The 22,058-nt window shown below is 42.2% G+C and overlaps 1 protein-coding gene across 4 annotated transcripts in view; it reads right to left on the bottom strand.

Annotated features, from left to right (window-relative positions):
• Positions 1-22,058, bottom strand: part of MYO1B (myosin IB) — a 192,621-nt gene that overhangs the window by 160,519 nt on the left and 10,044 nt on the right. For all 4 annotated transcript variants that reach the window (XM_089916557.1, XM_022567282.3, XM_022567283.3 and 1 more), the window contains exon 2: positions 141-284. In XM_089916557.1, coding sequence (XP_089772683.1) covers positions 141-275 — 135 coding nt within the window. In that variant the 5' untranslated portion in view covers positions 276-284. The remainder of the gene's footprint in view (positions 1-140; positions 285-22,058) is intronic.

Raw genomic sequence — 22,058 nt, forward strand, 5'->3', positions numbered from 1 at the left:
TCCTGCAGGTATAAACAAATACCTCTGGACTCCAATAAACAAACAGAAAAAAGAGAGAAGAGTCTAAGGAAGAAAAACCAGCTCTGTGCCACAAAATGCAAAGTCTAAAACCCCCCAGATGACCTCCAGTGCACACTCACATATATCTCATTGTGGTCAAACCGTTTCTTGAGGTTGTTGATGACGGTCTCCTCATTGAGAGGTTCTAAAAGAACCATATCTCCAACTCCAATCATATTGTCCAGAAGTGACGTTTTCACCTCCATTTTGGCCATAGTCTCTTGCTGTAAGAAAGAGGGAAAGGGGGACAATATAAATGAGCAAGATAATTTCAGATGGGTTCTTAGCACCAGTGGAGAAATGAAACACTGCTAGTTCCAGATGGCCCTCACCTGCCTCATCAATGTCGTAACCCGCCCCCGCCCCTGCCCCTGCCCCTAAAACCTACGTCAGAAGCCTCTGCAGGAGCTGCAGTCACTGCCAAGCTGCTAGAAGCCCCACTTGCCAACCTGCTGCCACAAACAAACCTCCCTCCCAGTCATCAACCCAAGCAAAGTCCATCTACAGAAAGAACCACTAGGAAGCCAGGGTCACCGTTTTCTTCTGTAGACCATCTCCTCTCCCCAACCAGAAGTTGCAAAGCTCTAGCAAGAGAACCCAACCCACCCCTTTCCACTAGCCCTTGCCTACCAATGTCAGACTTGAACCCACAGGAACCTGCTGCCCGAAGACGGCATCCCCCAGGATTCCATGATGAAATGCAGAATGCCACTTCCCAGGAAATGTTTAAAAAATGATGCTAACATTTACCGAGTACTTTTGTCACATATCAGATGCTGTATCAAGAACTTTCCATGCATAATCCTCACAACTCTATGAGGTAGGTTGTTATCATTATCCCCATTTTAAGATAAGGAAGCTCAGGGAGATTAAGAAATCCTGCTTATGGTTAATTAGGAGTGTGTTACATTTTGTGCTAAAAGAACTTAAATCACCACTTAAAACACTATATCCATGGGGAGAAATTTCATTCCAGGAGTCAACGCTGACTTATAAAGAAAATAATACACCCCACTTGAAAATCAAAGGTTGCCTATATGATATAACCTGCCAAGAGTGACCTCAATATTCTCAACGCTCATTCCAACAGACACACCGCTACAACAGCAAAACCGAATTAACATGCAACGAATAGACCAGAAATACTAGTTTCCTTTTAGCTCAATGTGAAAGCCTATCAAGTGGAAAACACAGGCACACTGCAAAGGCAGCACTGGACTCCCACTCTAAAGTGCGTGGTGCCACCCAAGAGCAGAATGCTAAATGCCCAAGACTTCAAATCTGATCACTGTCAAGAGTACTATCTGAATTTAGGAGAGTGTGTGTGGTGTGGTGTGGTGTGGCGAGGTGTGTGTGTGTGTGTGTGTGTGTGTGTGTGTGTGTTATGTTGCTTTCTCTAATATCATCAGGATGTAGAACTAAATTCATCTGGGCCATTCCCTCTAAATACTTCCAATGCAGAAGTCAATTTTGTTTAACTTCAGGATACTAATACTAAATAATATTTCAGGATACTAATAAATACTCACATATATTCATGCCCCTAATACTGAGAGGGGAGTACATTTAATTCTTTCCATGAAGGAGTCACTCAAGCATCCTATATCTTATAAAGGTCAGTCTTCTTGCTTAAGGCTTAGCAATTTAAATAAATGTACTCTATTCTAGTCTAGAACATCTAGTAGGTCTCTTAGAGGCAAAAGAAACTACATTTAGTTGGGCTATTTTAAAAGAGAACTGGGAAAGACCAGGAATTACATAATTCTTTATTATTAATTATTAATGATTTCTATGAATCCAAACACATTCTTTATTTCTGACCCATTAAAAAAAGAATTTTTTTAAGTGTGCACTGAAAAGCCAAAAAAATGAAACCAAGAAGCAGCAAGATTCTCTCATAAACGAAAGCAACCAATAAAGAAGTATTTAATATTCAAAAGAAGAAAAACAGGGTTAACTTTTTGTTAATGTCTTTTTAAATTTCATACCAAGTACACCTGGAATAAATAGCCCCAGGTATCGCTAAAACCCAACAATAGCCGTACCAAGAATGGTTTCACGCACTTTGAACTAGGCCAGATCTTTCAAAATAAACGAGGTGGAGGTAGGGGTACTTGCCACTCTCTAGAGATGCAGCAGAAGCCAGGGAGACAGCTGGGCCCGTGCCAAGTCCGTGGAAAGACTTGTACAGGAATAGGAACATGAGTACCCAACCTTTGTCACAATAAATTAACATTTAAATCAAATTTCAAGTTCTCAGACTCGAGAAATGCCAAAAGCACTCTAGCTGCGATGCATTACATATAATTTGGCAGATGAGGGAAGAAGGCTTAGGGATTAAGGGGGAAGTCAACCTGAGAAGAGTTTCAAAAATAACCACCTCAAACCAGCAATTTAAATTAAGCAAAGAGGCAGAATGGGAACTCTTTGCCCTGGGGTAGATTCCTGTATATAATAAAGTCTATTTATGGAAACAGCTGCAGAAAGACAGCAGCTTCACTGCAGGTAACAGTAATTAAGCAGCCAGTCTTTCTCTGTAATTAAACCTGCTTCACCATTTTTTCAAATACAAGTTTCAAGCAAGAGTATGGGTTCTAATTTTTACACTTCTATCCCAACTTTATAATCTGAAGGGCAGAAGAGAGCAAAACAAATGCTGAGTTACAGGCAGCGGGTAAAAGTGAAAAACTCTGAAAATACAACTTTTGCAAAATCAAAATACAGCAATAAAGTAAACCAACTGAAAAGGTGATAACAACGTCCACTTAGTCATGCCAGCACAGTTTTGTTTCCTATCATTTTACTTTTTTAGCATCTAGGCACTTAGGGGGGAGGAAACAGTGACATCCTCCCCCTCATTTTCATTCTCCTGGTGAAACTGGGACACTGAAAAAATGACACAGAGATACTTCCTATCTTCGCACAAATGGACTGATTTCCCTTACCATGACTACCATCTCCAGGCCTGGTTGGTTCACTTCGACATCTCAACGAAATTAGTCGGAATATTTTGTTCAGCCAAAAGAAACTGATTTGTTTTTTCTCTGAAAGACCAATGCTGACTACAGGAACAAATTTCAGAATCACTTGCTAACTCAAGGTTTCCATAAACTATCAGAAGAATTCATATGGGAACGTACATAGAGCACTAAGGATACTTTTTGTTTGACACATAGATGTCCACCTGCACCCTTCCCAAGACCCACAGGGGAAACCACATTGTTCCAGGCAAGCCAATTTTATCCCATGCTCCGGGAATGTAGCGTGCGATCTACACTAAGGCGATCAACACATTTCCACCTCCCAGCCACTGTAATTGATTCAGGGCTGGTCATATAACTGAGCCTGAGGCTTTGGCTTGGAATATGAGGACAAAGGTTCGTTCCATCTACCTCTGGGTGGCATGATTTACAGATGTGATACTTGGAACTTCTGTGACCATGTCTGCTTTCACGAGGGGCCTAGTCTGAGGAGGAAAACAATACAAGGAGGAGGACAGGGAAAGAAAATAACCTGATAACATCACAAACCTCTGGATCAAATTACACCTGAAGCCCATCCCACAGCTCTCAAGTTGTCGTCACAGAAGCCAATTAATTCTCTTTATTATTTAAGCCGTTTGAGTTGGATTTTCTATTATTTGCCACAGAAAGCATCTTACCCAATAAAAGAAGCTGGCATGAGGAAATGGTGTGCGTCAGTAACACACTGAAGAGCGTGGACTGGCTGAGCCAAGGACACTGAGTGGAGGCATGAGGACCTACTTACTATCTTAGACTGGCAAGATCACCTAATAGAGACACAGCTGATTAAAACACGGCCTGTTGTGCCTTATGACATGGACCCGTGCCTGCAACTTTCAAGAATTCGAGGGGAAAAAAAAAAGATGCCAGAGTATGTGTTGGCTACTTCTTAAGGACCTACAAGAAAAAGACACGCTTGCTGTGAAACTGGTCTGTCTGAAAGCCAGAGAGGAGAACATATGACGCTACTAAGTTGAGTCATTCTGCCTGGCGGCAGGGGACACAGAGGAGAAGTCCTCTATCCCAAGCACCAACTGTTTCATCTCTACAGCCTGAAAAAGGGATAGCACTCCCACCATGAAGATGCAGCACAGGGGAGGTATCACCTGCTCTACTGCTTCTTCAGCTTCTCGACTGTTCCCAGGTGGATTCCATTAACCAAGAGCTAAGGCACTGGGCACAGCAACAAGGCCAGGTCCAATCGCCCAGAGACAAGTTCTCAGACCAAGTTCTAGGTTCAAAACCTGAGGGGTTGGTAGTATATCTGGTTTTAGTTATTAGTCCATGGAAGCAGATAAACCTTGAAAGCCAACAACATTTATAAGGGATCTACACTGCCAAAGAAGTACGGCTGACAGTGACTTACAAGTGGCTTGACTCTTAAGACAATCAACCCCAAGACCTCCAACTCGTAAAACAAAAAACAACTGCTAAAGCATGACAAAGCCATCATCCCCAATGCTCCACTTAGATGGGGCCACAGAAGACAACGGACAGAGGAGGTTTTCTTGAGAACCTCTGGGGAGGGGGTGGCTCTGTTTTCAGCCATACAGGGAAGAGGTGCATTATGTTGGCTGGGGCATTTTATTTTCGTAAGCCTAAGTATGGAAAGAAAGGCTTATGTGAATGTTGGGCAGCCAAAGGGGGAGCATAGTAAACATTTGTCTTTTATTGTAAACGGGACACCATCCAGTATACAATCCTATCCCTATTTGCACCTAATCTCCCTTTCAGGGGGCCCAGTTACCTTGCGACAAGTCATCTAGTGAGAAGCAATACCCAGTTCCCATTACAGAATTCAAAGGAGACAGATCTACCCCAAGGAACATGGCTTATACACAGCCAATGACATCCTCCTGTAACTTGGAGTCCCAGGTCATGATGACAGCTGGTGGTTACACTCATTATTCACTGCAGCAACAGCAGCATCATGAAGACCAGGTGGTTCCTGTGCCACGGTTTCTGCTATGGATCCTGCTGCCCAGCCCTCCAGTCTCTCTTAAGTTCCTGCCTAGCTTCTAAGCCCGTATCCTTCCTGGTCCTCCAACCTCTCTGCAATTCTGTGAGTCTCTACATCGTTCCTGCATTGCAAGCAACCAAGATCCCTAATCGACATGAACACTAAGTACTGTGCCCAACATATAATTTTAAACCACGGTTACATCTTCAATATTACAGGTACCTAATCTTTTTCTTCCAACCTTGGTGAAAGCCATCTACAAAATACAATCACTGGCGGAGCCCTCCAAGGCACCGCAGAGGAGCCTGGAAGTAGGGCCTCTACCTAAGAGTACTGATTTAGCCCAACCACCAAGCACACCAACTGATACCCGGTGACTCCATGGCTGCCCCAGCTCTTTCCATCTGTTTGTCCATCCAAGAAAAACAAAATATATGATCACAACCATTCCTTCCCCCAACGACTGTCATCTCAAAAACTTCCAAAATTACTACCTATATTTCAGTGTACACCAATTCACTTACTGGCATCTTTTGCAGTATAAAAATACCATTTAAAGTATTGAAAGCATCATTTCAAAAATTCCTCAAAATCTGAAAGAGAATGAAACATAAACATCTTAGAGCATCTTAAAATGCCATCTGTAACCTAACATTTAAATACGAGTAGTCTATTCAGTCCCAACCTTAAATGACCAGCCACCTACCATGTTAACGTCATCTATGCTCGGAACGTCAAGACCAGCATTCCCCAAGCCAACAGCCCTACACAGACAGGGCCAAACTTCATGGCACATCCTTATGAAGGCCATGGCCATTCTACTATTGATATCAAAGCAGCAACACTGAAAAGCTGTTGCAAAGTAATCGATAATTTAATAATGACTAAGAAGAGATGCAGTTTAAGTTGAAATATAGCATCTGGTGGTCTCCCATGTTATTCGAAGGTCTCAGAGTGCCACAGATGAGAAACGATGTGCATTTTTAAGTTGAAAGAGTTTTACTATAGAGTTTGAAAGAACACTCACAAATCAGAGCTTAGGGTGCAATGGTTAACAGGGATTAACATTAAGTCATGAACACGATTTTAAATTTGAAGAAACTCTGGGCTACAAACTATTACATAAAAGAGATAAACAACAAGGTCTTACTGTATAGCACAGGAAACTATATTCAATATCCTGTAATAAACCGTAATGGAAAAGAATATGAAAAAGAATATATATATATAAAAAACTGAATCACTTTGCTGTACACCAGAAACTAACATAACATTGTAAATCAACTATACTTCAATTTAAAAAAATAATAGGGCTTCCCTGGTGGCGCAGTGGTTGGGAGTCCGCCTGCCGATGCAGGGGTCACGGGTTCGTGCCCCGGTCCGGGAGGATCCCACATGCCGCAGAGCGGCTGCGCCCGTGAGCCATGGCCGCTGAGCCTGCGCGTCCGGAGCCTGTGCTCCGCAACGGGAGAGGCCGCAACAGTGAGAGGCCCGTGTACCGCAAAAATAATAATAATAATAATAATAATAAATAATGAGAAGTCCCTGGAGGTCCAGTGGTTAGGACTCAGTGCTTTCACTGCCCTGGGTCTGGGTTCAATCCCTGGTCAGGGAACTAAGATCCCACAAGCCTCACAGCGCCACCAAAAAAATAAATTAAATAAATAAATAATAATAAATAAATCTGAAGGAAATTTTAAAGCAAAGCCATAAAAGCCACTTGCAGGAAAACTTAATGAAAGGAGATTATCTACTGCTTTGGTAATTGTAAATGGGGACGGTTGAAACACGGCTATTATAATGTCATTAATAATACACAACAGAGGCAGCACCTTCAGGGCGTCTGCTTAGCATAGTAACAATTGTTCTTATTTGACTCGAGTTCCCCTCATTAACCTGCTTGTAGGGTGGTCATGTATGCATCCTAGACCCTTTTCTGGAGAATCAGCTCCTTGGTGTCAAGAGTCACCCTTATTCATCTTTCTCTCCCCAAAGGCACAGTGCACAGCCTCTGGCATATGGCAGGCATTCACAGAAACACAAAAGGAGAACAAGTATGCAAATTTACAGTTGACAACTGATTCATTCAATAAGGGCACATTCTCACAGCTGCCATCCTTGGTTGCTTGGTTCTGTCAAAGCAGACCAGAAGGCAAACTAATGACTGCGGCTTCCAGCCACTTTGATCCATTCCTCTAAAAACATATTACTATCAACAAAGGACAGGAAACAGAATTGAGCTATTTGGCTCCCAAAGACACTGCTAATGCTTTTAAGAATAACATGAGAAACACATTTAAGTAAGAAAACAAGGCCAATGTGGCAAGACTTCATGAACAAAATAAGACTCAGCAAATCCTGATGGCAAGACAAAGGCAAAAGAGGGACCAAGTCTATAGGACGTGGTTCCGTACCTAATGTAATGGCCTAAGTGACTGAGAAACACTGGAATTTCCAGATCTTTCAGAATAGCATGGAATCTCATCTCTGAGAAAAGTTTGATTAAATTTCCATTCAACTCAGTTCAACCACCATTTACAGTATTGAGCCCTGTTGGTCCCTGGCATTGTGTTAAGTGCTAGGGACACACTGTGAAAAATCATGGTACTTCCTCCTCTTATACACCCCCAGGAACTCACAGTCCAGTAAGAGGGTCAAGACAAGAAAATAGGCCACTTCTGAAATTTCAAATGACCCTTTTAATGATTAAGAGCAATACATGTTCACTATAGAAAAAAAAATCAGAAAATGTAGATGAGCAAAAAGAATATAAGACAAATCCAACACTCTCATGCTTTAGTTTAAATCCTTTTGGATTCATCAGAATCCTTACAAAACCAGATTTTTAAAAAATTAATTTATTTATTTTTGGCTGTGTTGGGTCTTTGTTGCTGCGCACGGGCTTTCTCTAGTCGCAGCGAGCGGAGGCTACTCTTCGTTGCGGTGCGCGAGCTTCTCGTTGCAGTGGCTTCTCTTGTTGCAGAGCACAGGCTCTAGGCGTGCGAGCTTCAGTAGTTGTGGCACACGGGCTCAATAGTTGTGGCTCACAGGCTCTAGAGCGCGCAGGCTCAGTAGTTGTGGCACATGGGCTTAGTTGTTCCGCAGGCATGTGGGATCTTCCAATACCAGGAATCGAACCTGTGTCCCCTGGATTGGCAGGCGGATTCTTAACCACTGTGCCACCAGCGAAGTCCCAAAACCTGATTTTTATAACCAATGAATTGGCCATCATTTCTGGTGTTACAAATTTTGATATATACAAATATTTCTGCCTCAGGTAGGAATGTGAAACAGATCCATAGGAGCTATGAAACTGTGGAGCTACACCAATAATATCCCCAACATTTTTAAATTCAGCCAAATTGCATGGCCATCTGCCCCCTTGTTCTTTAGCTTTTCCCCCTCCCCCAAATTAGCAACCCATATTATCAACAGCCTGCCCACCAAGCATCTCTACCACTTGGCTGTGTCTAACATCTCAGCACACAAAGATGTACACAATACATCCAAAATTTGTCTCTTGTATCATCACACACCAAAATATAAGAAAACAAAAGCAAAACAAAACCCTTCCACTCCCCCTAAATTCCACAGCCACAACTGATTCAGTTTCCCATCCTTGGCCTCTCCCTGTCTCTTCCTTCCCTCACAGCCAACCTATCTCCTTGATTATATCAGCTTAATCACTCCCACTCCATCCCTTCCCCGCCCTTCCCCACTGTGACTGCCCCAGCTCAGCCTTCATTATTTCTCACGCTGAAGGCAACATCTCCTAAGTGGTCTCCCCGACAGCCTCTGCCAGCCCTCTCCTTCCCCCATACATGGGCCACACCACCGAAATCGCCTTTCTAAATCACAGTCTGATCAGGTAAGTCCTGCTTTAAATCCTTCAATAACTCTCCAGTGTCTTTAAGCTAATATTCAAATGCCTTAGCAGATGCTCAAAAAGATGAAACGGAGAACTGCCATACGACCCAGCAATTCTACTGTAGGGTATGAAAGGAGAGACTCAAACGCCCACATTCAAAGCAGCATTATTCACAAAACAAAATGTGACATATATATACAACAGAATATTATTCAGCCTTAAGAAAAGAAGCAAATTCTGACGCATGCTACAGCACAGATGAAACTTAAGGACATAATGCTAACTGAAGCCAGTCACAAAAGGACAAGTATTGTATGACTCCACTTATATGAGGTCCTAGAGCAGTCAAATTCATGAAGACAGAAACTAGCATGGTGGTTACCAGGGGCTGAGGGAGGAGGGAATGGGAAGTTGCTGTTTAACAGGTACATGGTTGCACAATAGTGCGAATGTACTTAATGCCACTGAACTGCACACTTAAAAAGGTTAAAACGGTCAATGTTACATTATGTATGTTTTAACTCAATAAAAAAAATTCCTTATCAGAGATGACATGACTCCACAGCCGGACTCCAGACATCCTCCTCCTCCGTCTCGTCTCTCCCCAACCAAGTTCCCCCGCCCCCAAGGCAAACCTCACAAGAAGGACCACCTGGGACAGACAGAAAAGCTGCTTTAGATCCTGAGAGTGGTTCAGCTGAGCTGCTTGTCTTAAATAAATCCCCCGACTTCACCCAGTGTCAGCAGCGCTACCCCATAGGCAGCACGCTCTGAGCAAGCCCTACTCCTCCAGCACAGCTGTTAGCCTGCTGGTCTCCCCCGGCCCCTGGAGAAGGCCTGAGCTCCCCATGTGCGAAGACCCCGCTGCCTGGCCGAGGGGGCTGGCTCACAGGGCACTGGGGTGCAGAGCGGGTAGATGATGCGTGTGAGAGGGACACCGCGCGCTCTTCCTTCCAGGGCTGTTTCCATCATCTCTCCCCTTCCCATCAGACAGCCTTGCATGGTTCCCCAAGAACAGGAAAGATCATGAGAGACTCGGGTTAGAAACCGGACGGCGAGACACCTTCTCGGTATTTACGAAGCTAAGGGCAAGCGGAATGAAAACTGCATTCTTTAGGACAATTTACTCAAGCAGCATGGTTCTCAAAGGAGAAGGGGTTAGTGGGCCACACAGAACCACTCGGGGTGCTTTGCAGGGCTCCCCAGAGATTGAGAAAGTGGGCCGTGACATGCTTTTGCGAAAAGGCAGAGGGGATGCCAATTCTCACTCCTATCAACACACCTCCTTAGAGAAGCTTAGACAGGGTATATCGATTCGTGGCGTTTACTTCACATAGTTATCTGATTTTCCAGTCCTGTGTTCCACTGTAAAAACCACTACATACTGAGGTTTTACCCACTTTTCTCTAAAGCTTTTTGTTAAGAGTATATAATAGACTGCTAGTAGGAGGGCTTTTGTTACTATCTTGGATTTAGGGAAAAACAGGCCCAACTACTGGGCAGTTTCCATACAATAACTATTGTCTTAAGTTCAAACTATGGGTAACACAAAGGACATTAAATTATCAGGCAATGATACAACGGAACAGATTTGAACTGGGAATGAAAATAAACAGCTAAAAGCATACAGAAGCCCATAAGCCATAAAGTCAGACTCAAATCTTAAAAAGCTCTGTGAGTGGGAAAGGCAATTAATGCAACATTCTGGGTACCTAAGAGTTCACACCCCAGAGGGTTCCTCTGAATAGGCAGAGACGGGCCAGGACCACTCAGTGTCAGGGGCAAGGTTCGTTTCTGTCTGGGTAGAGAAAGGCTAGCCATATCAACCAAAGCCATCAACCAGGAGCTCGGCTCCCCTCAACCCCGGGCACATTCCAGTTATTAAGGATTTGAAAGATAGCATCTAGATAGAACTTCACAGTTCATAAAGTGACAGGTTAAAAAGAAGTTTTTTTCTAACAGTGGAAATGAAAAATGTATTATCTAGACTAATTGGAAAGATTTTTGAGTCAAAAATAACTGGCTGCCATGACAACACTGAAGGTTTTGGATTACTACAAACTATCTCTTCTGATGTGTGAGCAAAATTTCTTAGGATCCCAGGCAAAACCTTCTTTTAAGAGACAGAAACGGACCCAGCAGATGTTGCACATCTGGTTTCTGGAAGAGCCAGGGTGAGGAAGCTCTCCTATCTGTTCTGACAGTAGGCTTTCACACTTACTATATTAATATTACACACACCCTTCAATCTAATTCCTAAGTCACCAAAGGTCAGAATATTCCACAGTTTTTAAAGAGAAGCTTTACTTGGGAAAGAGTAACTTTCTACAAGTTTAGTTGCAAGACTTTTCCAGGACTGAGAATTCCCTTTTGATCCACCCCAACATGGAACAGCACAGGCTTTGAATCACTGACCCAAGCTCGAATCCAAGGGAATTCATCTATGGAATTCAAGTTTCTGATCTAAAAATTCAGGGATGGCAACATCCACTCCACTTTCTCTTTTTTTTTTTTTTTTTTTTTTTTGCCGTACGCGGGCCTCTCACTGTTGTGGCCTCTCCCAGACCGGGGCACGAACCCGTGTCCCCTGCATCGGCAGGCGGACTCTCAACCACTGCGCCACCAAGGAAGCCCCACTTTCTCTTTCGAGAAAGCAAAGCCTGACTCCCGAGAGGCTCTCACCAGATGTTAGTTCCCTCCCTTCGCAATGCCCATTTCTCCTGATCCTGAAGAGCTCCCCTACTCTTCCCTGCTGTCTTCTGGCAGGTGTGTCCATGCAAATAACCTCAAGCACTGCCTCATTTGAAATAGACACCCCATGGAGTTCAGTGCCCGGAGGAGGAACGCAGCTAACATCACTGTCCCCACCGTCACTTCCTGGAGGAAGCTGTGCAGAGTCATGGCAGGAACAACTGCTGAAGGGCAGGGAGACTTCAGAGAATGACACCCACCTCCAAGACTGGGTCTGAAAGCCACCCCCAGCCCTCCCTCTCCACCCCCTCCCCAAGCATGGTACCCTCACCAGCCAAAATCCTAGAAGGTCAATAATGTAGGGCAAGCCATCCTGGCTTTAGGGGGAACCTATGGTCATGCTGTCCTATACTGGATGTTACGAGAACTCATGAGCTAACGTCTGAAAAGGCTATGAGTTCCTGTGGGACAAAGTAGCCAAAAACTCTAAACCACTGTTATAGCCAGAAACACAAACTCAGCTGCACTGGGATGTGCTAATTATAACCCACAGTCCTCTCAATTTGTTCCCTCATGCGGATTAAAAAATATTCCAATAATAAAAACGTGTTTAGTTTGGCAAACCTGACACCCTGGAACCCCTAGGTGAACGTAAAACAGCTCACGTGTAATTGGCACACCTGACAGCTCTGATTGGTTCCTGGCCGGTGTGCGGATCCCAAATACGACCAGTGGTCATTAAATAGAATACAGTCACCTGGGGAAAATCAAGTTTCCTTCCAAATGAATTGGCTTGTTAATCAGAGGGTCCCAGTCTAGTCCCACATGCTAATACGCTCACCCAAGTCCTCCTGTCCTTGCCCCCTCCCCCTGCTTACATCGCTTGTACAGTGATTCTTTCTGCTCTCTTCATACTTGATCAGACCATCCAAGCACTCAAGATGTTCCCTTATAATTCAAAGTACGGTGAATTGCACCTAGGAGCCACCCAAGTAGGCTTTCTTGTAGCCATCAGTTTGGGGGTCCCTATAAATCAATTTTTGAAGACATCTGGCTGAACAAAGACTCTCACATAAAATAGCCTGGGGTACACCAGAGCAAAACTACCTTCTTTTAAAAAGGCACCTTTCAGTCATTCAGGCTCTTTTCAGTGACAATGGAGGGAAATGTATTGAATTTAGTGCACTCTTTGGGGTAAGGAAGCAAGTTATCTCTCCGGGAAATGTCAGCTGTTGCATTTTGCCACAGACCAGAGGTTGGAATGACCACCACAGTGGCTCCAGAAAAAAACCCACAAGTTCCATGTTGCAGACTCAGTTCTGCAGCTAGCGCACAGTGTGATCCTAGGCACACTGCCAACTCTGAGCCTCAGTTTCCCCACAAAGGGGTCGAATACATCATCTCCTAAGATCCTGTCCCAGCTTCCATCATTACTGATTCAACCAAAAAAAGCTCAACTCTGGAAAGACTGACTTCCTTCATTTTGGGGTGCGCAAGCATCCTGGGTCTGGTTACAAAGAATGTTAAAAACCAAAAATGCCAGTCCACAAGAAACTTTCCCAGTGACATCTAAGGAAAGCAGCTCTCTTTATTCTGACCTCACCAACAAAAAAAATGTATTAAGGGTCTAACCATACACAGCACAGAAGGAAATGCACAAAATCAACAGCATCACCATGAGCAAAGGCATCAAGGTACACGTGAATGTGTTCTCTCTCTGTTTACAACTACATGGTTAGCTGCAAAATGGCACTGGCTTTTTTAACAAATGCATCTAGTTAAGAAAGCAAAAAGGGATCTCAAATTACACATTTAAAAACCTATATAAAATCAACTATACTCCAATAAAAATTTTAAAAAAGAAACCTATACAGTAAAAGAAAAATGTGCATCACTCAACAGTACATCTTCAGTAATGCCTTTGTGCTTGTGGTTAAGAAAAAGTATTTTTGGAATAATAAAAATTCAGAAGCTTCCTCAAGCAGTTATCCACTAAAATAAAGTCTAATACACTACGTAATCAAAGAGAGAGATGTTTATATATTTACGTTAGGGCTTCATGAATGTTTATTAGTTCAGAATCGATCAAACAAAAATAGCTAAGATGTTACCAAAATGACACTGATAATGTAAATTGAGAAGGCATAACAACTTTGTCACTGAAAAAGAATTTTTAGAAAAAATAGCTAAATTGCAGTGGGTTACTTCACCTAAGTTGATTAAAAATCAGCAATCAGATTCGAATTTGGAAGTATTTTCTCGGTTAATTTTTTTCTAGTTTTTCTCATTTGGAATTTAAAGCACCATAATTTTTCCATATCTCTAAACACATTCTAAAGTATTTACGAAGAACTAAAAAAATACACAATTCAGCAAAGCAACTTACAAGACATGCCATAACTAAATAACCCTTTTTAAGTCACAAATTAAAATGTTTAACAAAATCTATGTTTACTAAATTGATAAATGTTAACTAAATTTTAATAATAGTTGTTAATTTCCAAAAGTTCTGTAGGATGCAGCAATTATTTCATATATTTACATAAGGATACATATATACAAATGCCCCCAACATATAAACACATATTTTTTCCCTTGAATAGAGCACGCACTTAACCTGTAAAGCTATACAAAAATCAATCGTTAACCAGATTGACCAAGTATAGAACCATACAATAAATTTTCCCAACGGAAGTTTTGGTAAGACATAAACATTTAATAGTGCACTACCCTGTATATGGCTGATTAAGAAAAGTTCATTTCCTTCTACAAGTAATTTATGAAAAAAAGATTTTCAAAATACCACATTGTTATATTGTAAAGCATCAAATCAAAAGGCCTTAAAATTTACACTCTACCCTTAATCATGTCTCTCAATAGGTAGGTAGGTAGATAGATATAAAAACTACAGAGCGTTCTCTTTAAATGACATTATAATTATAAGGTTTAGAAATTAAAACTACATACCAACTTTTCTTCTCCATTGTTTTTTCCACTGATTTAACTAGCACTTTAGCATTTAGTACATATGAAAGGGAGAGACAAACATTCATTGTGACCGGGAGAACACACCACGTTCAACAAATATTTTACAAACAGATAAGGAGGGAAAAGTAGGTCAATATCCTGTGGCTAGGCAGAAGCAGTGTCAGCTTCCATCCAGAACTGAATTATATGATTAACCAGGCACAGCCTACTGCTCTGACCTATGCACCTAGGATGCATAGGCACTGGGAGAAGAAAGAATTAGAGACACATCAACTGCTCCCCAGTCATTAGCAAGCTAGTTGGGGAAAAAAATTCTTAAGAGCAATATAACTGATAAAACAAGTGCTCACCTAGGGCAGATGATTTGCCACAAAAAGAAGAAGATAGAGCCTACCATCTATGTTTAGAGGTGAACTATTATCATGGTCTAGGAGGATTAGAGAAGGATGGCTGAAGAGGTGAAACTTGACCTTGAGGGTCCTCTTTGAGGATGAGTAGGATGTGATTAAGCGGAAAAGAACTTGAAAGCAAGAGGTACAAGACATATTCAGAAGATGGTGTCTAGACAGAATGGCAGCAGAAGACAGCTGGTGTCGTGCCCTGCTGGGCCATGAAGCTGGAAGGAAAGGTAAGCTGAGGCAAGTCTGAGAGTGCGGGCTGAGGGGGTGGGAATGGGTGGGAGAGGAGAGGGAAGCATCACACAGCCTGCCTCATCTGTCTACACTGCTGTCATTACTGACATCAGTGCATCCAGAAGGCAACACGTGTGATCCACAGTCACTGGTGATGGTCTGATGGAAAATAAAGTTGAGGACAGCCATTATAGATGATTGGGAGTCATCAAAAATTTTTGAGCTGGCACAGGGACAACAAAAATTTTAAGGAGATTTATTTGATCAGGCAACAGTCTGAATTAGTTGGGAGAGTGACTAGAAGCAGGGAGTAGGATTGCTCTGTGCAGTTGTTCAGTTTGTGCACTGCATAAAAATGGGCCAGCCAAGAGGGAATATGGGGACTGACATCAAGTCAGGCTCCTGAGGGACTGTGTTTGCCCTAAAGGACACCTTTTTCTACTTGCATAAATGCACTGTACAAGCTAGCGGTAGAGAATTCAGTTGGGGCACGGATCTAGAAGTTCAGGAATAAGAACGAGGGTAGAACTAATAGAAATGAAATGAGGATAAGTGCAAGAGAACTAACAGACAAATATATCACAAAAGGTGGGAAACTAATTTGATGGAGGGCGCAAGAGAGAGAGGAGGATTTAAGACTCATGTAGAGGCTCTCTCATCCAAATGCCTAATGATTGACAGTTTGGCTGGTTGTTTTTTTTTAAAGGTCAGTTAACGTTGGAAGTCATAAGTAAACGATACATACCTAAACCTATTATTTTAAATAACTCCTATAAAAATATATATTTTCCAATCTTTTTCTGTAGCGCTGAGGCCTTTTGAGTGTATGTCCACTGACTGTAGTACCCAGTGGTCTCTTGTAAAACATCCTCATGGCCTCATCCTCCAAGTCTAATTTCTTTAAAGAAGAGTGAGGCTGTAAAGACACCTGGGACGCAGTGTGGGGTGGACTGCACTACTCCTGACAAATGCTCGATAATCCCTCTGTGGGAAGACCATCTATCCCTGAATTGCTGAATTCAGGCGTATGGCCATAAAGGTTTCACATCCGCCCTTCCCTCTGCCACAGGGATCAGCAATGTTCCAGAGGGCACAGCTCCATCAGACTATGTGCTGGAGTGAGGGCCAGGGTAACATGGGGCAGACCCCCACCTGACCTACAATGGCCACCCAGTGTGAGTGTGCATTATCGTTTGAGTCACTAAGATTCCCAGGTTTTACATAACCACAAATTAATCTACCTATCCTGAATGACTAACAACATTAGTGGGAATACTTTTATTTTATGATCCTCCAAATCCTTTAGTTATTTCAGTTACTCCTAAATCAGCTGTAATCATTTTTAGAAACTTATTAGGTGGTTTACAAACATTCACATGAATTTTCATAGAAACAATTCTTTTTGCACGTATATTTTAAATCATTATATTAAATATAATAATAAGTACAATTGGCATAAACAGGCTTGGGAATAAACACAGTTGAGTCCACATAAGCATAGACTGGTAGGAACAAAAACTCAAGAGCACACTACAGGGTAGCCCTCTGACTTTGGGCATTTACTGTGTCATGGGCATCAGATGATATATTTGACAAAGGAAAAGAACACCTACTAATCCAGCAAATCTGGAGGTCCCTAAGAGCTCACAGAGTTTTCTAAAGCCATGAGCCTCTAGACAATTATAAGAATGAATAGTACTATCGTATTACCAGGTTAAAAATCTGGTTGGTTTTTCAAAACCATATCCAACTACCACATTTATTCTGTCCCAAATGTATAGTCAGAAGTGCCTAAGTCATTTAAGAAAGCACAAAAATAACACTTCAAACCCACAACCAGACACAGAGTCAAGAGTACAAGGTCACATCTCATTCCAATAACCTGCCTCTTAAAGATAGAAAGAATAAACACATAAGTTACTATTAAAAACTAAATTTGAGTTTCATACTTTAAAATTATATACTTCTTTTAAAACTGTTGACAGAGATAAACGTTCTTCTCCAGGTTGCCCAGCAAAATCTGGGTGCTATTTCAGGTGGCCAAACAGTAAATCTATCCGTAATTTATACACTTTTAGAAATCTGATAGTCAGCCTTTTCAATAAAAATATGAACTTTTACGTAGAAATCACACTGATATATTTCAATAGACTATTGAGAGAAACACCATGTAAACACAAGCACACCAGAAACCCCAGTGCAACCAACCACAGTTTAAATAACATATACCCACAACTTAACCCCAACTCCCTCATCAACACCATGCGTGTAAAGCCTCCCTCCTCAGCATCAAATAGGATAATCATAACTTCTATACAGTTTTAATTCCAAAAAAAAAAAAAGCCACATCTGAAGGAAAAAGAGGCAGTAATAACCATACCTACCCAAATAATTCTGCCCCCAGGCACTACTGGGATAGCTACCCACTCAGTCTTATTTTAACCAAGATACGCTCTTGGGAAAAAAAGGAATCCAAGACCAAACTCAAGGGGATAAAACAACAACAACAATATTAATTTGTAAAATATGAGATAAACTCAAATATCAATTTTGACTGAACCTTGACCTAAATCAATGTTCCCACTGTTTTGTTTTGTTTTTCTTTTAAAGTGTGAAATAAGCAGCCACGAGGACAAGATTACAAAATGGTTTAGTCTGATCATCAAATAAAATTTACTACAGGGTTAACCTGACACAACTTTTTATACCTGAGAGAATTAATACTTTGCTACCTGAAACTGAGTTATAGTTGAGAAGGAGTTGAAGACAAATAAATCAACTTGATTCTAGCAGGAGAGGAAAGCCAAGGCCCAAACCCTACAGAAGCTGGACACCAAGGGACCAGGGGGAGATGAGACCAGAGCATGGGTCACCAAAGCCAAGAGACAAGAGTAGGATGAGAAGCAGCAGAGGGTCAACAGTGTGTGTGTGTGTGTGTGTGTGTGTTTGGGGGGAGGAACGGAGGAAGGAGAAAGGACAAGTGTGTCATCAGGCCTAGAATCCATCTGTTAGGAGCTGAACTGTGTCACCCCCTCGCCAAATTCATATGTTGAAGTCCTAACCCCCAGTACCTCAGAATGGGGCTGTACTTGGAGACAGGGCCTTTAAAGAGGTGATTAAGTTAAAATGAGGCCATAAGGGTGAGCCCTAATTCAACATGACTGGTGTCCTTATAAAAAGAGAAGACAGGGACACAGCCAACACAGACTGAGGGATGTGCATACAAGGCCCGGTGAGAAGGTGGCCATCTGCAAGCCAAGGAGAGAGGCCTCAAAGAAACCAAACCTGCTGACACCTTGATCTTGGACTTCCAGCGTCCAGAACGGTGAGAAAATGTATTTCTGTTGCTTACGATACCCAGTCGTGGCATTTTGTCATGGCAGCCCACACAGACTAATATACCGTCCAATAAGCCCTGGTAAGACTGGCTACTTCTCTCTTCCTCCACCGCTAAGCTTTTGACACAGCCTACCTTTTGACAGTTGCCACCCTTCCTAAGCACCCACAGCTCACTCGGCATGTGCCACTGAAACATCTTCAAGTAGAATGTCACCACCTGTTTGCTGCCCGCGCACTCCTTCCTTAAAACTCTCTCCTACTGTAAAGCAATTATACTCCAATAAAGATGTTAAAAAAAAAAAAAGTAGGCAGAAGACCTAAACAGACACTTCACCAAAGAAGATATATAGATAGCAAATAAGAAAAAAAACAAAACAAAAAAAACTCTCTCCTGCCCTGGCTTCCCACTGGCCACATCTCCCTGGCTCTTCACTTCCCACCCCACCACTCCTTATTCTCCTTAGTGGCTTCTCCTTCCTCCGCTTGTCACAAAATAATGTCTCCCAGACTTCTATCACCCACCTTCCCTGCTTCTCCCTCCGCCCTCTAAGTGATCCTCACAACATCCACAGCTTCGACCACACCAAGATGCTGGTAGTCCCTCCATCCAGACCTCAGGCCCTGGCTTGTCCCTGAGCCCCAGCGTCTGCTGAACCTCCCTCTCTGCCTGGAGGCCCCACATCCCAAATGGAACCCACCCCCTTCAGCCTGTCTGTGACGACCATACCCAACATCACACAGACCAGAAACTTGGGAGTCATCCCAGACCACCACTTCCCCTGCCCCCTCCAATCCAGTCACTACACTACATCCACCCCACTGCTTAAAGAGGGGTACATCACAACAGTCACCACAATCATTGACCCAATCAGCTCATTCTCAACAGCTACTGTCAGAAAATAACCCAAAATAGAGAAAAGGTTATATGCACAAAAATGTTCATCACAGTATTATTATTTACAGCAGCAAAGTGGTGGAAGCAACCCAAATGCCCAATAAAAAAGAGGTGTTTCAGGAAATTACGGTACTCAGTGGAATAACACAACTATAAAATGTATCTCGAAACTCGCAGCAGCACAGAAAATACATAAACTCTATGATTACAATCATTCCAAAATATACACATAGAAAACTTGGAAAGGAATGCTCAGAAATGACCACAGTTGATATTTTAAGAGTTAGTTAACTCAAGAAGAGTCTTTTTTAGTTCCACTTTCCAAACTTCCTGTAATGTTTCTTCTTAAGATGATTTTTTAGTACAAAATATCCAAAAGTGAGTGTTAGTAATCTTGGACTTTCTGAGTTGCCTGGTTTCAGGATAAATGGGAATCTTACTACAGGATTCCCTTCAGCTGCCATGCTACCTTCATGTTACGTCTGTTGCAACATCCAAAACTAACTCCCACAAAATAACGTTCCCCCTAAATCCTATTATACTTGTAGCCCTCAGTGTGAGATCCTAAAAATTAATTCTTTCAAGAAGTCCAACTGGACACATAAACAGCTGCAAAACTGCAGAAGTGGGCTCCCAGCATCTGCCATGGTCATTAACTGTTCTCGTAAGAAAAGATCACCACACGCGAGCTGCTGCCAAGAGGGCAACTGCAAAGCTGGAAGCGGAATCACAGAAGGTGAAGCCCCCGCTGCACCCAGGGTCTGACAGGCTCGCTGACTGCCAGGTAAGGAAGGGGCACTTTCCCATCCAAGGAGAGAACTTGTCAACTCTTCCATCCCAGAGTCCGCGAGAAACGAAACAGGTCACCCCGAAGGATGTATAATGGCACATGTTTCCTGCAGCAGTTTACCTATACTTTTCTGTTTCTTTCTTCAATTGCAACAAACAGCAAGTATTAAGGTTGGGCTGACAGTTTTACCATTATTTCTCAACACCTGTGGCACGCACGTGTCAGCTAAACCCAACAGATTTCTCTTCCACCATGTATTGGGGTATATGAAGTGAAACAGACAAGATGCAAGATCACGTCTGTACCTAGTGGGCTTGTGATAATACAGACCTTTTACAACTGCTGCCTTACTCAATAGTGGTATACGTGTTGCTTCTAATTTAAAGTACTCCGCTGATGAATCCTTTTGAATAGTGAATACCAAATCCTAGTTATACCCATCCTATAAATCCAGATTTTACCCCAACTAAACTAGACTTCCTTACAGCAGAGAAAGAATGCGCATAAATATTTAGGTTCAAATTAGGCATTTGTGGTTGGAGATGAAGAACACTACAAACTATGGAATAAGGTATAGGAAAGTATCCCTTAATTTAAATCCCCTCTACTAGATTTTACATTCAACTGTGAAATCTCACTGAAATTAGCAATATTTCTCAAGTAAATAGCTATTCTGTTGAGTAGCAACATGCTGTCGTACTTTCTTTGAAATCCATGTCGGTATAATTTTGAGATACTTACAGAAAGCCACTGCTTAAAAATAAATTCCTGTAGATAAAACAAACTTAGCAGGAAAGCCCATTTCTCCACTCACAATTATTCAAGAAGAGGCACATGAAAGGAAAACTGGAAAGCTCACTGAACTTTTTAAAAGGTAACTGAAATCAATGGGCTTTTAAGGAAATGTGTCAAATTTGGCAAAGCTCTCTTTCTAAAAAATGTATTTTGGTAATTTTCCAGAATTCGGTTCTTTCAGTTTGGAAAACTTTAAAAATTCGGAGACATAACTAAGTGGTAGCCACACAGATGACCCTCAGCAAAATAAGAGAAAAAATTCAACTTCAGCATCCCCTTAATCTCTCCTTCCTTTCAGTCTCCCAAGTCCCCCAAGATTCTTGGTGCTTTCAGGAAATCAGAGACTCCCCCAGACTTTAGTGAGTTACTAAGTTAATTCACTAATTCCAGGTATGAGTAAACAAAAGGCAACTTAATGTAGATTTCTGAGGGTGAAAAGTTACATTTATTTTTACGATTAAAAATAAGAAATAAAATTTAGTCTTTACTTGGAATTGTAGCAATGTGTGCATCATTTCCATGTGACAAGCAAGTAAAGGAGAAAGATGGGGTATTGAAAGGAGTGGTTTTCAAGGGGAGGGGAGTAAAAGCAGACCAAAGAGAGTAACAGATGGCCAGAGGCACTCTCAGGGAGCAGAGCAAGAGACAACAAAGGGAAAATAATGACAGAAAAAGTAACATTCATTCAAAGAACGAAGAGTTTCACAAGGATCCACATCCCCATCTTCTAACTTCCTGGGATGCTTCTGCTGAAGACTTTTAAATACTGTTGCATTCCTGCAACTCTAAGCGTATATGGGAAACTACTCCACCTGCGAATACAATCAGAGCAGGCGGACCCCAGGCGTGCCACCCTCTTCGGCTCCACTTTAGTGAACCGCTGAGGCAACTGCAGCCTGAGCTTTTTCATAAGATTTTTTTGTATTGTTATTAGTTCAGAGGTAACATAACCAGATTACAGAAAATGCTGAAAATAAAGAGGGTTGTAAAAGTAAGTCATCCCTATCTACTACACTA

The sequence above is a fragment of the Delphinapterus leucas genome, chromosome 8, assembly GCF_059928025.1.
Source record: "Delphinapterus leucas isolate spDelLeu-1000000601 "Yukka" chromosome 8, BTC_Dleu_Yukka2, whole genome shotgun sequence".
Lineage (NCBI taxonomy): Eukaryota > Metazoa > Chordata > Mammalia > Artiodactyla > Monodontidae > Delphinapterus > Delphinapterus leucas.